Source organism: Pagrus pagrus (genome assembly GCF_965226575.1).
Source record: "Pagrus pagrus genome assembly, chromosome: 22".
NCBI classification, from domain to species: Eukaryota; Metazoa; Chordata; class Actinopteri; order Spariformes; family Sparidae; genus Pagrus; species Pagrus pagrus.
The window spans coordinates 2208052-2225197 of NC_140204.1; the positions used below are offsets into that span (position 1 = coordinate 2208052).

Consider the following 17146-nt stretch of genomic DNA (forward strand, 5'->3'; position numbering starts at 1 on the left):
TCAAGCGCGTCAGGGAAATTTACATCCTCCACTTTGCGAAATAATAAAACAATGCTCAGTGTTGAAATGCGCTCATAGCTGCGGACCACTGGTGCAAGAAAAAAAAATAGAAAATGGTAGATGAAAAAAAACCTTTTTATTGAATTACACGTTTAAGTTTTCCGCAACATCTGCATATATGAGTTTATAGTACTACACATAAAAAAAACAACCCTGTGGCATTTCACAGATATCAAGGGAACAGATGTATTAAACTCAGCTGAACCTCATCCAGAGAGGCTTCACCTGCTACTCTGCGTTGCCAAAGTCCGCGCGTGTGAGAAACCATGGCTGCAATACAGCACATTCTCCCTGCGAACCAACAGCGTCGCCGTAAATGGAAGCATTACAGCCTTAAACAGTCATTTTCCAGCTGTGGCAGTGCTTCCTTATGTTGATGTCAGTTGTTCATTCAATGACTGCAGGCCTAAGCCACTGACATGCCGAGGATATATAGCAGAAAAACGCAAAGAAGAGTGTCTGTACAATACGACAATATACTTTGGAGAGGTGGGCATTTCTTCTGGAGGTGGGCTGTTGGACAAATGGACTCTCACTCCACTGGGACGTTTTTCAGACTTATTGGAGTTTCAGAATAATGGGCCACTCAGTCAGGTCACCCAATGATTAAGTCTTTAAAGCAACTGAATTTTGGGAATCTTGGGAAATTATGGGAAATTTTATGTGTCATCATCCTGTAATTTCTTTATTTTGTCTGCTGTTCATGAGAAATTGGTTATATATTTATATACTATGGTCTTACTTTCACATAGAGGCGTTAATCAGTCACGACTAAATGATTTAAATGACACTGAAAATACTGTTGTGCTGATATAGTGAACAAAAAAGACATGCTTTTTTCCCCTTAGGTGAGTCATCTCAGCCAATAGTGGCAATGGTGGGTGATGACATCGTTTTGCCATGTCAAATGGACCCTGCTGTGGACGCCAGTGACCTGACTGTGGAGTGGTCGAGACCCGACCTGGAGCCCAGATTTGTCCATTTGAGGCGAGACGGTGTGGAGCTGGTACTTGAGGAGAATCCGTTGTACAAGGGAAGAACGTCACTGTCCACCAACAAACTGACGTATGGAGACGTTTCACTGAAACTCTCCAAAGTGAAACTGTCTGATGAGGGAACATACAGAGGCTTCGTTCCCACAAGTGGTAGGCCGACAGATTGTGCGGCTGAGCTTGCTGTAGGTAAGTCGACATTAATCTATGTTGCACTTATAAAAACTATAATCATCCTGCAGAGGAACACATGCTTTATATAGTCCCATGTGGCACAATTTAGATAGTCAGATTGTACTTTACCACTTGAAATGTACAAAAAAAGGACAGTTGACTCTTTAAACTCTCTTTTAGGTTCTGTCTCCTTCCCCGACATAAAGATCTCTCGAGTCAGCAATGGAGTGTCGTTAGATTGCAAATCCAAAGGCTGGTATCCAGAACCTGAGGTGTTCTGGCTGGACGCTGAGGGAAACCTCCTCTCTGCTGGACCTACAGAGACAGTCAGAGGTCCTGATGACCTCTATACTGTCAGCAGCAGAGTGACTGTGGAGAAGAGACACAGCAACAGCTTCACCTGTAGAGTCCAACAGAACAACATCAGCCAGACCAGAGAGACACTCATACATGTTCCAGGTAGTGAATGGTATTATTGATGTCATCACTTCATGAGTTGCATACAGTCTCGTCTTATCAACACATATGGATTTCTTTATTTTTTTTAAATTTCAGATGAACTCTTCATGTTCGAGTCAAGTTCTGCTCTTCGCATCTCCGTCTGTTTCGCTATGTGCTTCATATCCATTTGTGCAGCTCTCTTCATTGTGTGGAAAGGGCGACAAAACATAATTAGTACGTTTGCACTTATAGTTACTTTCACATAGAGCTGGGCATTATATTGATATTATATGGTGATCATAATATATGGCTATATATTGTTTCAGATTTAGGTAAGTATTTTATCATGGTATGTCATAAGTGTTGTCTTTACCTGGTTTTAAAGCTGAATTTTAGTTTAGTAATGTGATTTTCTGAACTGTTCTAACCCTCGTCTGTGACATGTCTTTACCCACGTCATCATCCCTACAATATTGTTGCAAATGTTCAAAAATATCAAATTAGGGTTTTTAGCTATGATTTAAATGGTGAAAGGCAACACTGCATGAACAAAGAAGGTTTGATCTTCTTAACTAAACCCACTCCTCTCCTGTCCACATAGAAACCACACCCAACAGCAGTGAACTTCAGCTGCTGATGGACCGACAGAAGCTCATGACAGGAAGTTTGGAAAACACAAAGGCTAAACTTGATGAGGACTTACAGAAGACTGAGGGAGAACTGGAACATGTAAAACATGTGATTACAACACTGACGAACCAGAAGAAGGACCTGAACAAGCAGAAAGTGAAACTCATCTCACTACAGCAGGAGGAGACGACACTGATAGAGGAAGAGAAGGTGAGGCTTGAGAGGAGCCGAGTGCTGAACGAAGACAAAAAAAAAGGGAAGATTGAAAAAACCAAGAAGTATCTGGAGGACACAAAGACAGAACATGAGAAACTGTTGGAGAACACAAACAAGCTATTGAAGACAACAGATGATCTGATTACTGAGATGAGAGAAAGGAAGGCAAAGCTAGAGAGAGATAAGGAGCAGATAGAGAAAAAGCTGGAAGAGACAGAGAGACTGACAGAAGAGACTGAGAGGAAACTTCAGTCAGAGAGAGAAAATGAAACAAACAAACCATCATGCAGTGATTCTGTATGATTGTTTTACTTCATGAAAATGTGATTATGATCTCTAGTGTCATCAGTTTCAGCAGCCTGCCTGTGTTAGTCCAACCCAAGGCAGAGTGTTGCCTGTTTCATATTCACTGTATGTTGTTCTGTAATTTGAGAAGCTGATTCCTCCTTCACTAACATAAATAATACTGTGTACAGTATGAGTGGCTATGATCCTGAATGATTTACGGTACTCTGTATCAGCTCTCCCTCAGATGTTTTCTTCTTCTTTTTTTAATGGTTAATTTTAAATTAATGCATATTTAGACTGAAATACTTAATATATTTGAGGATTTTTTAATACGATTTCACCAAGATTTCATCTTCTGTCTGTCGATAAGCTCAAAACTAAAACAGGAGAACATTTTTGCGATTGCAGTTTCTGATGCTTCAGAATAACTGATTTCTTTGCATTACTTGAACATGTTGACTTTTGATGTTTTTTTCATGAATAACACTTGCTCTCTGGTTAAATGTCATGTATTTTGTGCTTTGTATACATTACTTATGAATCTCTCATATCATGTTTTTTTACTTGTTTTTAGATGTGTATGTGAATAAATAAACCACATACGTGATTAACTGTAAAGAAATTAATTTATAAACCCAACCCATAAACCCCAAAGTGGTATCTCTGTGATCCATAAAGATACAAACAGATGAAGAATTATTATGCTGAAGGAAACATCTTAATATCTCTCTAATATTTCAGAAAACAAGACACAATAAACTAAAGGACCAGTCAAGATGATATCTGTAATGAGCGGGACATGAATCACCTTGTTTAATCATCACTGATCTGAGTTTTTATGTTAATATTGACTCTGTAAAAAACATGAATGTCTTCACCCGGTCTATTATTTACTGTGACGTCTAAAACAAAACCTAGAAGAGAAAGTAAAGCTGGTCTTTGGAAACAGAGTCGTGTCCTGTGGTCTGAAACCTTTTCTGCCTCTGTCTGATAATAACCACTGCACACAGTAACAAGACAGGCAGAGGACATGATCTTATTTGGAGGGATGCCAAACCCAGCAAGGCATGCTGGGATATGAACTACTTTATTATCTTCATAACCAAAGTATCATCCAATAAACTACCCTCAGTGTTACCTGTCATTTACTCTTTTGTTTCATTCAGCTTGTTTGTTACCTTTGCATTTGAGTGGACGTCTGTTATTTTGTGATAACTCCAACATTAACATGTTTAAACAGTCCTGAAGGTGAGGTCAGTATAACAGCAGTGATCTGAGGGGGAGAGTCTCTATATGAAGTGCTGCAAAGACACACACACAGAAAACAACATGGCTGCTATTATACTAACATATTCAGATTGGATCTAAAGAGAGTAAAAGTGCTTGTTGTGTATTTTGTTGAATAGTGACTGATTTGTCCAGCTGGATAAAGTTCAATAAATGATCAGATCTTGACATACAGCACGTCAGTCCATCACAACACTATTAAATCATGTCATAATGTAGTGAAAACATCATTTAATATAAGAGAGGAGATTATATTGTACTGCAGAGCTGCAGCAGAACAGCAATGAAAGTAAAAATACGTCACACAGTGTAACACTCCCTGTCGTCTGGGGGAAAGTCCACTTTATCTGATGTGATCCTGTTTAGTCGTCTGTGGTGTGACACTTCACTGCCCGCCGTAACAGGTATGTCAGCTTTTATGAACATGATTATTATCTTCTGTGCTTTTTAACCAATGTTTACCGACACTTGATCTAAAAGAAATGAAAAATTGTCTCTAAAGAAAGAAACAAACAGATTAAAGTGTGAGAGCTAAAAAGGTCGGACTACTTCCTGAAGGTCTGTTTGAAGAAACCACAGATACGTGTGTGAAGTCCACACATCGCTGAAAGAGTCTGATATATTTCAGTCTCTGGTGTAAAAGTGCAACATTTGCTGTAAAATCAAAGAATGAATGTGACTCATGTTCAGTGTGGATGAACACAACAGATGAAGAGCAGCGGCTGAAGAAAGCAACACAACAAAACGCTTCAGCAGAGAATTAAATCAAAAGACATTTAATATTCAAACTGATTCAATTTCACAGTCAGGAGCTCGTCTTACAGTCACACGATCATCTTTGAATGCCAATTTGACGTGTTTGTAGATTGGTATGATTTTCAGAAGTCCAGATGTTTCAGCTGAAGGACGGACGATCCCTCGAGCTCTGTAGCTTCAGAGTTCTGGTTTTCCATCACACTGTTGTCCTGCTTCTTCTACCACACTGCTGTACAGTTAACTTACAATCACACCTCTCCCTTCAGTGTTTGAAGTTAACCATGCTGCCATGCTGCCATCTTGTGTCTGAATAGTGAAGCTGGTCTGATTATTTATGAATTATGTGTATAACCTGCATTATTACATGTTATATGTTGACATGCAACCAGCAGTTAAAGCTTGATGAGCAGCGTCAGGCGTACGAGCCACACAAGATATAAAATACAAAATACAAGTAAAAAAAGGAAAGCAGAGTCCATAAAAGCAAAGGCAGGTGGTCAAAACTCAGGCAACAACACTGAAATCCATGAGTGTAACACAAAACAAACCAGGGAGACACAAGGAAAACAGGAAGTAACACAGGTAGACATGGGCAGAACACAGGACTGGTGAGACAAACACATGAACCAACCAAGAGTGGGGAGAAACCAGGCTTAAATACACAGGGAGTGATTCACTAATGGAGCGCAGGTGAGGAGCAAATGGGGCGGGAAAACAGACAAAGGAAGCGTGAAGTGAAACGTGAAACATGAGGATATAACTACAAAATAAAACAGGAAAAAACCCAAACCATGACAAAAACAGTTTAAGGTACAAAATGTCCTCTGCATTCATGTGAACAGATTTGTGTAGTCATACGACTCCCTTCCTTGTACGTATGGTTTCTGTTCCTGTATTCAGTAAGGTGTATCTGCTCTCAGTAACCTACAAGACACTACACAGTACCATCACAATGGGTAAAACATTAACACTCTTGTTTGTGAACTCCACTCAACAAGACAGTGGCCAGTATCACTCTCAGTTCTGCTTAATCCATTGTAAAATAGAAATGATCCTTTGTAGGTTGGTACCTGCAAAGGGAACTGGTACCACTGAGTAGCTGGATCCTCCTGGTTCTGTTGTGAAGACAAATTACATTTCAGTTTTTTATTTACCCCAAAAACTCAAAATTGTATGACCCTAAATAACATTGAAATAACATCTGTTGTGTTACCTTTTCATGGTTGACTTGTCAATAATCCCCCAGACTTAAGACGTGGTAAACGGGTTGATGGAAGGATTCATCATCTGACAAAGAGACAATTTAAAGAGCCTGAGACCTACACTAATACATGGTTCAACATTTATTTGAATACTGACTGGTTTAATCAGGCTTTTCTCATGAGACAGGCCATCCACAATGTTGGTGTTGTTTTAATCATTATTATGCAGATGATACACAATTTACAGTCTGGGCTAAAAAACACAATTCCTCAAACATTTTAGAATGGCCGTTGATTTTTGTTATTTCTTCTTAACAAGTCGACATCTACAAAATGTTAGCATTACTTGCACATCAGCGTCAACATCTTGGTTTTAATGCATTATTTAATTTGCTTGTTTTCACAGTTTGTACAGATACACTTAGTGTGGTGTAATTTCTTTCATGTTATTTTGATCTAACAAAGTGTATCTGTGAGAAAAATAGGGGTCCAAATCTGCTACACTACACGAGTCTGCTGATTAGTAGTCTGACCTATTGTTATTTATAAAAATACTGACCACCGACTAAGTTGAAGCCTTCGTATGGCTTGAAGTACTTGGTGTCCTGACCAAAATAGATATAGCGAGTGCATTGTCGGGCGGCATTTTCATGCTGGCTACTTGACAGCAAACAGCCGCTGTAACTGTGACAACAGCCACAAGAAGAGCAGCTACCGAGTGTGAACCGAGGGGCACATTGTTGTTTACTGTCTGTGGGTTTCTCGTGTGGTTAGAAGATGCGCTGACTTTTGTGAGAGCCAACACCTTAAATAGACACAGACTTACGCAGTTTAAAAATGAAAATGTCACAGTAGAAATTCAGTGGTTTTCACCATATCACCAAAACAACAAGTGGTGCTGCAAACTTCGCCCTAAAGGAAGGTTGCCTTTAACACTCAGTGACATATTTTCATTAACTAGCTTTTTACAATAAAGATGTTACATATTGCATTTTGTATTCCTCTGTGTCAAGTTGTTACCTTCCGTCTTCCTGGGCTTGGTGACAACAGCATATGTCGCCTCAGTATAGCTCGGAGCAGCTACACTCACTCCTGAAGACACTGAAACATAATACAACACAACAACTTACACATAAGGAGCATGTAGTATGAAGGCACACAATAATTTACAAAAATAAACACTTGCACAAATTAAAAAAAATGACTATAACATAAAGAAATGTATGAATCGTTTCTTATTAAATATCGTTCTACCAGTGGAGGATGGGTATTGTTTTTATAAACCAGCACTTGATAACATTGACAACACTGACTTGACAACAGTTTTAACAGCTTGAAACATCAGCTAACATTTGCTCTGGCTAATGCGTTGGTTAAGTTACATACTGACAATCCCCACATATACATTTATGTTGAGAAGCGGTTGGTGTGTGTTGGTGCTGCTCACCTGTTTGTGGAGAAGAGGACGGCTGGCTGGAGTAAGAATAGGTTGTGGTATCTGTTTGGAAAAAAGAAAATGTGTTAACATGTGACGCCATCAGTGCTCACTGGCAAGTTTCAACACGCAGAACTACCAACTTTTAGTATGCTCGGTGTCAATCACTGAGGTTAACTGTCTTTATATTTCATCTCTGTACCTCTGATGTTGGTTTGACGTTTCCGACACGTCAGTAATCCCACCAACAGCAGCAGCAGAGCCAGAACACCGAGGCCACACCAGAGCAGCAGAGACAGCAGAGGGGAGGACGAATGAGACTCTTCATCAGCGACTGGAGAGATAATGGTAAGTGCTGCTTAAGAGACTTGATCCTAATGCTGTAAAAGGCATGCCTTTTGATTTCATTACATTACATCAGATAAAACATTATGTCCAATCCTTCTGAAGTAACTTTAAACATATCCTCTGAAAATGTACATTTGTGAACATCCAGACCTCAGCGTACAGTAGGCAAAGTACAACTTAATACAGTAACACAAATGTATGATGAACCACTGGTATGTCTCACCTCTGACAGTCAGCCAGCTCCCTGGTGATTCAACCCCAGAGATTTTGCACTTGTAGAGTCCTTCATTAGACGTAGAAACTGTCTCGATGGTCAGGTTTCCTGTAGAGCTGCTCTCCATGAAGTGGCCATCTTTGGAGAATTCAGCGGTGATGTTGGAGGAAGTCATCTTGTTTTTACAATACAGAGTGACAGCATCTCCTTGCTTCACAGGATGGACAGGACTCTCCAGGATCACAGCACCAGCTGATAAAACACATCTTAATTGTGAGGAAATTAGGACTTGTTATACATTAAGAATGACAAATAAATCCTTCTTTCATGTAGAATGAGAATTGGCACCATTTAAAGAATGCTGAATAATTTATTAGCTGTTCCTCTTCTACTAATTATCACTGGATTAAGCGAGGCTGGTTCTTAAGTGTTTTTTCTCCTCTGGTTTCTAAGTAGATTTATGTTTGCATAATAACGATTTCTTCTAGGTGTGAGTCAAACTGAATCAGATATGTGTATCATGCCTCCGTGTTGCATACCAGTCACAGTGATGTTGACGGTGCTGCTTTTCTTTTCTCCTATTTCACACCAGTATTCTCCACTGTCTGATGTCTGATAGGCATTTTTAATTGTGCATGGTCCTGTTGATGTCGACCAGACCGAAGAACATGTTTTAATATCTCCTTTGACCTTCTTCATCACTCTCCACCCAGTCTGTCCCTCCAGTCCCTCACAGCTGACTTCAATGGGCTCATGTTGAAAGTGCTGCTGCCTGTTTGGAGCAACCTGAGGGAAATCTTCATCCACGACAGAGACACAGAGAAACAAAGAGTGATTATAGTGGGACTAAACTGTCAAAAGTTTTTCTTGAACAACATTAATACAGCAATCCAAATCTGACTGCTACTTACCAGCTTCTTGAGAGTAGCTGAAGTCAACTTGTACGATGAGCAGCAACAACACCATCATCACTGGAGAGATAAGAGAGCTGTGTGCTGTATCATACCTGCCATTTAGCATATCACCAAACTATAACACGTACATGTCTGCAGCATTTTCTCCATCGTTGCCAAAGAGTTGTGAGTTTAGCGAGCACATTAAATCAAGAAAACTGTTCAGGTCCACATTAGACAGAGTAGTACTCACACAGTCTGATGCAGAGAGCTGTGACCTCCATGCTGCCTCACTTTTGACGGTCTGAACATCAGACTGAAGCAAAAATATCATCAAATCAGAAGCTGCTCCTCCTCTTCCTGTTTCTGGTGTGATGACTGAGGAAGCAGAAGGTTTCTGGTCTCTGACAGACAGAGCGGCTGTGAGTTTAAATACAGCACAGCGTCAACAGGTGGTGACAGAGCACCTGACTTTTAGAGCATATAAAGCAACTGGTGAGCAGGAAGCAAATATATTAAATATTTTAAACACAAAACGACTTTTGAAATCTGTACATAAGGATAAATCTCGAAGAAATCATAAAGATACAATTACTAGAAAGCAAGAAAAAGAAAGAGCATCATAAGCATCACCATTGGATGTCCTCCTTTGAATGGGCGTTGTATCTGTTGTTTAAGGGTTTTTCCATCAAAAACAAACAAACAACCAATAAAAAAACATAAAAACAAAAAAGAAAATATGTCATATAAAGGTAACACCACCAAGGGTCACTTTGTGTTGTGAAGTGGTGAGGACATACAATAAGGGCTCAGCTAATGGTTAATAGTTTTTTGTTGGTCTTCAGGAATCAGATACAGCAGTAAGGTTTAGGGTTTTTCAAAGAGTCTGTCTTGTTAATTTAAGCTTGTTTCGACCGATATGTATGTCCATTGTTGGGTGACAACTTCCAGCAGCTGTAGTAATTACTACAGCTATAAAGAAGGAAAAGAGGAGTATGTATAGGGAGGAGGTCGAGGATAGACGGTTGGGTTAAAGAAAAACTGGACGTTCATTCAGGAGAGAGCAGTTCATCAAGTACATAACGTAGGGAAAGTTACTTACATGACATCAGTATGTTTGTACCGGAAAACAGAAGTAACACAATGACTGTACAACGATGGTCCGATGTGTCACTGTTACGCTGCAACAATCATGTTTTGTTGGGAATGGTGAAATAAGTCTTTGTTTTGGGAGACGCTGAGGTGTGAGGATGTGTTATATTCACCCAAACTCAAAAATCACCAATGTCAATTTCCACCAATAAAGGATGCAACAGGACAATTAGAGAAAATAGCTAGGTACAAATTAAAAAAACGTGTAGCCTAATTTATACCAACCGAAACTGCAACCACAAAATAGGAAGAGACATTTGAAACTATAGCAAGCAGCACTGTATTATAAGTCACAGTCTAGCTATTGTAGCCAGCTAGAATGTGCTCAAATGATTATCTAATAAACAATAACACAAGTCATGCAGGTGCTGCTTACCCTGAGTTTATTGCAGTCTACATATCAGGAGAGTCAGCAGCGGCTGGTTACTGCAGCAGGTGCTGATGAAGAGCAAAGTGTTTTAATATGTTAAATTATGGTTTGTGATGGTAACGGGACAAAATCTGACTTTTCACAGAGTGGTGGGGACACATCCCCAGCATGCTCAGTGTAAATGACCCCTCTGAGCACCACTCTGTTTGATTCATTCACTGTCTCTGCCCTCTGCAGAATATCAACCTCATGTCTCACCATATACACATTTATGTTAACCAAGTAGAGACATCTATAGTTATCATTCATAATTTCTACTGAAGCAGCTTCCTTGTTGCACCCCCATGTGTTGTTGACTCAGTGCCACTGTAGTATGTTGTTCACAGTTTTCAGTCGGCAGCAGGTACAAAGTTCAGTGTCAGTTGTAAAACAGGTTTAAATATAAACAGAGTGAGAGAAAATGAAAGTGCAGTTGGAGGCCAAACACACACGTGATCATTTCAGGTAAACTGGACTAACACTGATCTCTGATCGGTGCTCTGCAGACTCATTTAACTCTGTGTGTAAGATTTATTTATTAACTTGAGCCTAACTGAACGGATCTATCAGTCATTGTAACAGACCTTATCTAAATTACAGAGGGCGTGGTGAAGTACACCTGATTTTATCTGAGGCTGTTTGATTCTGGACTTTGGCCGTGCAGCCTGCTCTTTGAGTCGAGACGACATGGTGACACACACGAGACAGGTATGAAGCCTTTTTACAAGAAACTCATACACATAACTTGTAATGGATTATTCTGGTGACATGTTTTACATGTCGTTGTCATTATTTACAGCCTGTTTCTAGATTCATCTGCAAACTTACGTCATAGCTCTCTGTGGATTTTGTTCCACCGACCAGTTGCTTAAAGAATAACTTAAGAAATGTGTTGTAACTTTTGGTAAACATCGTGTACAAACAACGATCACACGGAAAAACAAAGATTTACAAAAAAATGTAAAATATGAAAGAGTTACTGTACGTTGTGTTATCAGTGAATGGTTAATCTGCAACCAATCACAGCATTTTACCTTCTTTTTCATATTGTCAATCCCAGCACTCCTCTGGTTTAACTACAGTGGTTGGTTTTATTTATACAGGTTTAAATTGTATAAACTGAATTAAATGTTACATCACAATGTTTAGGTACCTATAACAACAGCTCAACCAGCAGTGTGGTCACTAAATGGCTGAACCATTTGAGCGTTTACTGCCTTCAGTTTTCTGACACTGCAGACTCCATGTTAGTTTGAGCAGTATTTAAGATTGAACTGGTCTCACATGTTTTATAGTTGACTCGTTTTCTTTCTTTTTTCAGAACTCCAGGATGATTCACATGAAGGACAGACTCTTCAGACCTCAGCTCGGTGGCTTCACTGCAGTGGTGCTACATCACACTGTCTTCATCCTTCTCCTGACATGTGCAGGTGAATTACACACTTACTGTGATGTTGTAGTAACAAAACAGTCACTTCTGGGCATAAAACTGTTGATTTACACTGTGGAGAAATGTGAAAACTGCAGAACTTGTTTATTCCTGTTGTCTTTTTCAGTCGTAACTGTGACAATAAAACACATTAGTCTGAGCTATCTGACCTTTCGACTGTGATAATTTGATGCACCAGACTGGTTAGTTAGCATCTTTGTCATCTCAGACTAACCTCTAGTTTTTGGTAAACTGAAGCTGTTAATTTCATTAGCCTGTGGTCCAACAGTTACATTAGGTCTCCAATGTAACGTTAGTGACAGTTTTGATGTAAATGAGATACAAAAACATCAAATATGGATTTTAGATGATGTTGCAGAACTGTCCAAATGAGTGGAGCTGTTCAGGACTCTTTGCTGTGTTGAGAAGCTGAATTTATAAGCTATATTTAAAAGCCTTTCCTGGTCTGGTAATGGTGTTGTTGGTATAACATGAATGATTACTGAATCTGATTGTTTTGCAAGTGTAACCGGGTGGTTGGTTGTTTATGTATTTAATTTCTCTCCTGTGTCCCTTTTTTTTAGTCTGTGTGTTTTGCGGCACGGCCCTTACTGGCACCTGTAGTGTAGCCGCGTCATTGGCCGCTAATGCGGACGTGTTCATATACCCCCGCTGTTGTCTAGTCTCTCTCTCTCTCTCTCTCTCTCTTTTGTGAGAGGTTAGTACAGCAGTTAAAGTGGAGGACCTGCTAAACTTATGCATGTTATTTTTGTTTTCTTTCATTTTGATTTGAGTTTACAGTTGATTTGTATATAGATATATTGCTTGGTTTCATTTTGATTGTTTGAGTTTGCAGTGACCTCTGCTACAGCTAGCTATATGACTCTCTTCCTAACTGAACCGCTGTGGGTTTTTGTGTAGGCTGAACATAATATTCTTTGGAAATAAAAAGAACTATATAAATGTTTTTTAAAGAGAAACTTAATAAATAAATTATTTTATTGTGAGTAATAAATAAAATTTGTAAAATGACTTCACATCGTGCCTGTATTCATTTGTGTATCGACCTGTGCATGGGTTGTGGTTTTGGGAAACCCTCTCTGAGAAGTTAAAGTTAAAGGAGTATACTCTTTAGGTGCAAGTCCTAAGGTGGCGTTGTTGGTGTTACATAGATTCTCTAGATCTGCCACTCGCAGTTCAACTGAAATTTTGCCACACAAGTTTAATTGTATACTGGTACAAACTGCATCCAGAACATATCCATAAGCCTGCATGCTGTCCGTGAGAAGTCCGACACTGACAAAGGATATCTCCTTCTTAGCTTGTATATGTTAACAAATTGACTGCGGGAAATATAAATGGAAGCATTACAGCCTTAAACAGTCCCTTTCCAGCTGTGCCAGTGCTTCCTTATGTTGATGTCAGTTGTTCATTCAATGACTGCAGGCCTAAGTCACTGACATGCCGAGGATATATAGCAGAAAAACGCAAAGAAGAGTGTCTGTACAATACGACAATATACTTTGGAGAGGTGGGCTGTTGGACAAATGGACTCTCACTCCACTGGGACGTTTTTCAGACTTATTGGAGTTTCAGAATAATGGGCCACTCAGTCGGGTCACCCAATGATTAAGTCTTTAAAGCAACTGAATATTGAGAATCTTGGGAAATTATGGGAAATTCAATGTGTCGTCATCCTATAATATCTTTCTTTTGTCTGCTGTTCATGAGAAATTGGTTACATATTTATATACTATGATCTCACTTTCACATAGTGGCATTAATCAGTCACGACTAAATGATTTAAACGACACTGAAAATACTGTTGTGCTGATATAGTGAACAAAAAAAACATGCTTTTTTCCCCTTAGGTGAGTCATCTCAGCCAATAGTGGCAATGGTGGGTGATGACATCGTTTTGCCATGTCAAATGGACCCTGCTGTGGACGCCAGTGACCTGACTGTGGAGTGGTCGAGACCCGACCTGGAGCCCAAGTTTGTCCATTTGAGGCGAGACCGTGTGGAGCTGGTACTTGAGGAGAATCCGTTGTACAAGGGAAGAACGTCACTGTCCACCAACAAACTGACGTTTGGAGATGTTTCACTGAAACTCTCCAAAGTGAAACTGTCTGATGAGGGAACATACAGAGGCTTCGTTCCCACAAGTGGTAGGCCGACAGATTGTGCAGCTGAGCTTGCTGTAGGTAAGTCGACATTAATCTATGTTGCACTTATAAAAACTATAATCATCCTGCAGAGGAACACATGCATTATATAGTCCCATGTGGCACAATTTAGATAGTCAGATTGTACTTTACCACTTGAAATGTACAATAAAAGGACAGTTGACTCTTTAAACTCTAAACTCTCTTTTAGGTTCTGTCTCCTTCCCCGACATAAAGATCTCTAAAGTCAGCAATGGAGTGTCGTTAGATTGCAAATCCAAAGGCTGGTATCCAGAACCTGAGGTGTTCTGGCTGGATGCTGAGGGAAACCTGCTCTCTGCTGGACCTACAGAGACAGTCAGAGGTCCTGATGACCTCTATACTGTCAGCAGCAGAGTGACTGTGGAGAAGAGACACAGCAACAGCTTCACCTGTAGAGTCCAACAGAACAACATCAGCCAGACCAGAGAGACACTCATACATGTTCCAGGTAGTGAACCGTATTATTGATGTCATCACTTCATGAGTTGCATACAGTCTCGTCTTATCAACACATATGGGTTTCTATTTTCCTTTTAACTTTCAGACGAACTCTTCATGTTCCAGTCCAGTTCTGCTCTTCGCATCTCCGTCTGCTTCGCTGTGTGCGCCGTGTCCATTTGTGCAGCTCTCTTCATTGTGTGGAAAGGGCGACAAAACACAACCAGTAAGTTGGAACTTGAAGTTATTTTCATCCAAGCTGGGCATTATATTGATATCATATGGTGATCATAATATATGGCTATATATTGTTTCAGATTTTGGTAATAATTATATCATAATATGTCATAAGTGTTGTCTTTACCTGGTTTTAAAGCTGCGTTACACGTCAGTAATGTGATTTTCTGAACTGTTCTTATTCTTGTCTGTGACTTGTCTTTACCTACTTTGTCATTCCTACAATATTGTTGCAATATGTTAAAAAATATAAAATACATTTTCTTGGCTATGATTTAAATGGTGAAAGGCAACACTGCATGAACAAAGATGGTTTGATCTTCTTAACTAAACCCACTCCTCTCCTGTCCACATAGAAACCACACCCAACAGCAGTGAACTTCAGCTGCTGATGGACGGACAGAAGCTCATGACAGGGAGAGAGAAAATGGATTATTTGGAGAACACAAAGGCTAAACTTGATGAGGACTTACAGAAGACTGAGGGAGAACTGGAACAAGTAAAACATGTGATTACAACACTGAAAGAGCAGAAGGAGAATCTGGACGAGCAGAAAGAGAAACTCATCTCACTACAGCAGGAGGAGAAGACACTGATTAAGGAGAAGGAGGAGAGTCTGGAGAAGAGCCGAATGCTGAACGAAGACAAAAAAAAGGGGAAGATTGAAAAAACCAAACAGTATCTGGAGGACACAAAGAGAGAACATGAGAATCTGTTGAAGAACACAAAAGATCTATTGAAGACAACAGATGATCTGATTACTGAGATGACAGAAAGGAAGGCAAAGCTAGAGAGAGATAAGGAGCAGATATGTAGAAAGCTGAGAGAGACTGAGAGACTGGCAGCAGAGACTGAGAGGAAACTTCAGTCAGAGAGAGACGATGAAACAAACAAACCATCATCCAGTGATCCTGTATGATTCTTTTACTTTACATGTATCACAAAGTTTGATGTCATGAACTGTGATTATGATCTCTAGTGTCATCAGTTTCAGCAGCCTGCCTGTGTTAGTCCAACCCAAGGCAGAGTGTTGCCTGTTTTTATATTCACTGTATGTTGTTCTGTAATTTGTGAAGCTGATTCCTCCTTCACTAACATAAATAATACTGTGCACAGTATGTGTGATTATGATCCTGAATGATTTGTATCTGTATCAGCTCTCCCTCACATTTCTTTTTCTTCTTTTCTCAATGGTTAATTTTAAACTTATGTATATTTAGATTAAATACTTAAATACTTCATCTTCTGTCTGTCTATAAGCTCAAAGCTAAAACAGGAGAACATTTTTGCAATTGTAGTTTCTGATGCTTCAAAATTACTGATTTTTTTTTTTTGCATTACTTAAACATGTTGCCTTTGTGATGTTTTGTTTTTTTCATGAATAACACTTGCTTTCTGGTTAAATATCATGTATTTTGTGTGTTATATATACTTTGTATATATATATATATATATATATAAATCTCTCGTCATGTTTTTTTTTTTTACTTTTATAGATGTGTGTGTGAATAAATAAACCATATGTGTGTTTAACTGTAAAGAAAAAAAATAAATAAACCCAACCCATAAACTCTAAAGTGGTATCTCTGTGATCCATAAAGAGACAAAACAGATTAAGTTATTATGCTGAAGGAAACATCTTAATATCTCTCTAATGTTTCAGAAAAAAGTGTTTTTGAAGGAGACACCACTAAATGATGATGTGCACACTGAGCGGGACATGAATATTTTGTTTAACCATCACTGATCTGAGTTTTTATGTTAATATTGACTCTGTAAAAAACATGAATGTCTTCACCCGGTCTATTATTTACTGTGACGTCTAAAACAAAACCTAGAAGAGAAAGTAAAGCTGGTCTTGGAAACAGAGTCGTGTCCTGTGGTCTGAAACCTTTTCTGCCTCTGTCTGATAATAACCACTGCACACAGTAACAAGACAGGCAGAGGACATGATCTGATTTGGAGGGATGCCAAACCCAGCAAGGCATGCTGGGATATGAACTACTTTATTATCTTCATAACCAAAGTATCATCCAATAAACTACCCTCAGTGTTACCTGTCATTTACTCTTTAGTTTTATTCAGCTTGTTTGTTACCTTTGCATTTGAGTGGACGTCTGTTATTTTGTGATAACTCCAACATTAACATGTTTAAACAGTCCTGAAGGTGAGGTCAGTATAACAGCAGTGATCTGAGGGGGAGAGTCTCTATATGAAGTGCTGCAAAGACACACACACAGAAAACAACATGGCTGCTATTATACTAACATATTCAGATTGGATCTAAAGAGAGTAAAAGTGCTCGTTGTGTATTTTGTTGAATAGTGACTGATTTGTC

General features: G+C 39.3%; 3 protein-coding genes across 4 annotated transcripts; 2 read left to right on the top strand and 1 right to left on the bottom strand.

The window, feature by feature from the left end:
* Positions 1–934: 934 nt before the first annotated feature.
* LOC311251832 (butyrophilin subfamily 1 member A1-like) lies at positions 935–3387 on the top strand (the record flags this gene model as incomplete). Its single annotated transcript, XM_084344477.1, has 4 exons — positions 935–1241; positions 1407–1685; positions 2269–2507; positions 3376–3387. The coding sequence occupies 4 exons, from the start codon at positions 935–937 to the stop codon at positions 3385–3387; spliced, it is 837 nt and encodes a 278-aa protein (XP_084200603.1).
* A 1483-nt stretch (positions 3388–4870) lies between these two features.
* Positions 4871–9257, bottom strand: LOC311251125 (uncharacterized protein). 2 transcript variants are annotated; one of them, XM_084343441.1, is made up of 9 exons: positions 9190–9257; positions 8955–9014; positions 8583–8840; positions 8053–8295; positions 7684–7815; positions 7494–7544; positions 7067–7147; positions 6058–6131; positions 4871–5959 (listed from the first exon to the last, which is right to left on the bottom strand). In XM_084343441.1, the coding sequence occupies exons 1-8, from the start codon at positions 9218–9220 to the stop codon at positions 6076–6078; spliced, it is 912 nt and encodes a 303-aa protein (XP_084199567.1). In that variant the 5' UTR covers positions 9221–9257; the 3' UTR covers positions 4871–5959; positions 6058–6075. The 2 variants fall into 2 exon arrangements, with proteins under 2 accessions (XP_084199567.1, XP_084199566.1); XM_084343440.1 differs by having other exon boundaries at positions 8955–9197.
* A 2608-nt stretch (positions 9258–11865) lies between these two features.
* On the top strand, positions 11866–15768 carry LOC311251833 (V-set domain-containing T-cell activation inhibitor 1-like). The gene is made up of 5 exons (XM_084344478.1): positions 11866–11927; positions 13798–14130; positions 14303–14581; positions 14678–14797; positions 15165–15768. The coding sequence occupies exons 2-5, from the start codon at positions 13824–13826 to the stop codon at positions 15725–15727; spliced, it is 1269 nt and encodes a 422-aa protein (XP_084200604.1). The 5' UTR covers positions 11866–11927; positions 13798–13823; the 3' UTR covers positions 15728–15768.
* The last annotated feature ends 1378 nt before the right edge of the window (positions 15769–17146 follow it).

Bases quoted from the DNA above. Each gene is read 5' to 3' on its own strand.
- LOC311251833 (XM_084344478.1), top strand. From the start codon at position 13,824: ATGGTGGGTGATGACATCGTTTTGCCATGTCAAATGGACCCTGCTGTG. The intron at 14,582-14,677 runs GTAGTGAACCGT...TTTAACTTTCAG, and splicing joins GACACTCATACATGTTCCAG to ACGAACTCTTCATGTTCCAG. The intron at 14,798-15,164 runs GTAAGTTGGAAC...CTGTCCACATAG, and splicing joins AGGGCGACAAAACACAACCA to AAACCACACCCAACAGCAGT.
- LOC311251125 (XM_084343440.1), bottom strand. From the start codon at position 9,063: ATGCTAAATGGCAGGTATGATACAGCACACAGCTCTCTTATCTCTCCA. The intron at 8,841-8,954 runs GTAAGTAGCAGT...TCGTGGATGAAG, and splicing joins CAGCTACTCTCAAGAAGCTG to ATTTCCCTCAGGTTGCTCCA. The intron at 8,296-8,582 runs GTATGCAACACG...GTGTTTTATCAG, and splicing joins CGTCAACATCACTGTGACTG to CTGGTGCTGTGATCCTGGAG.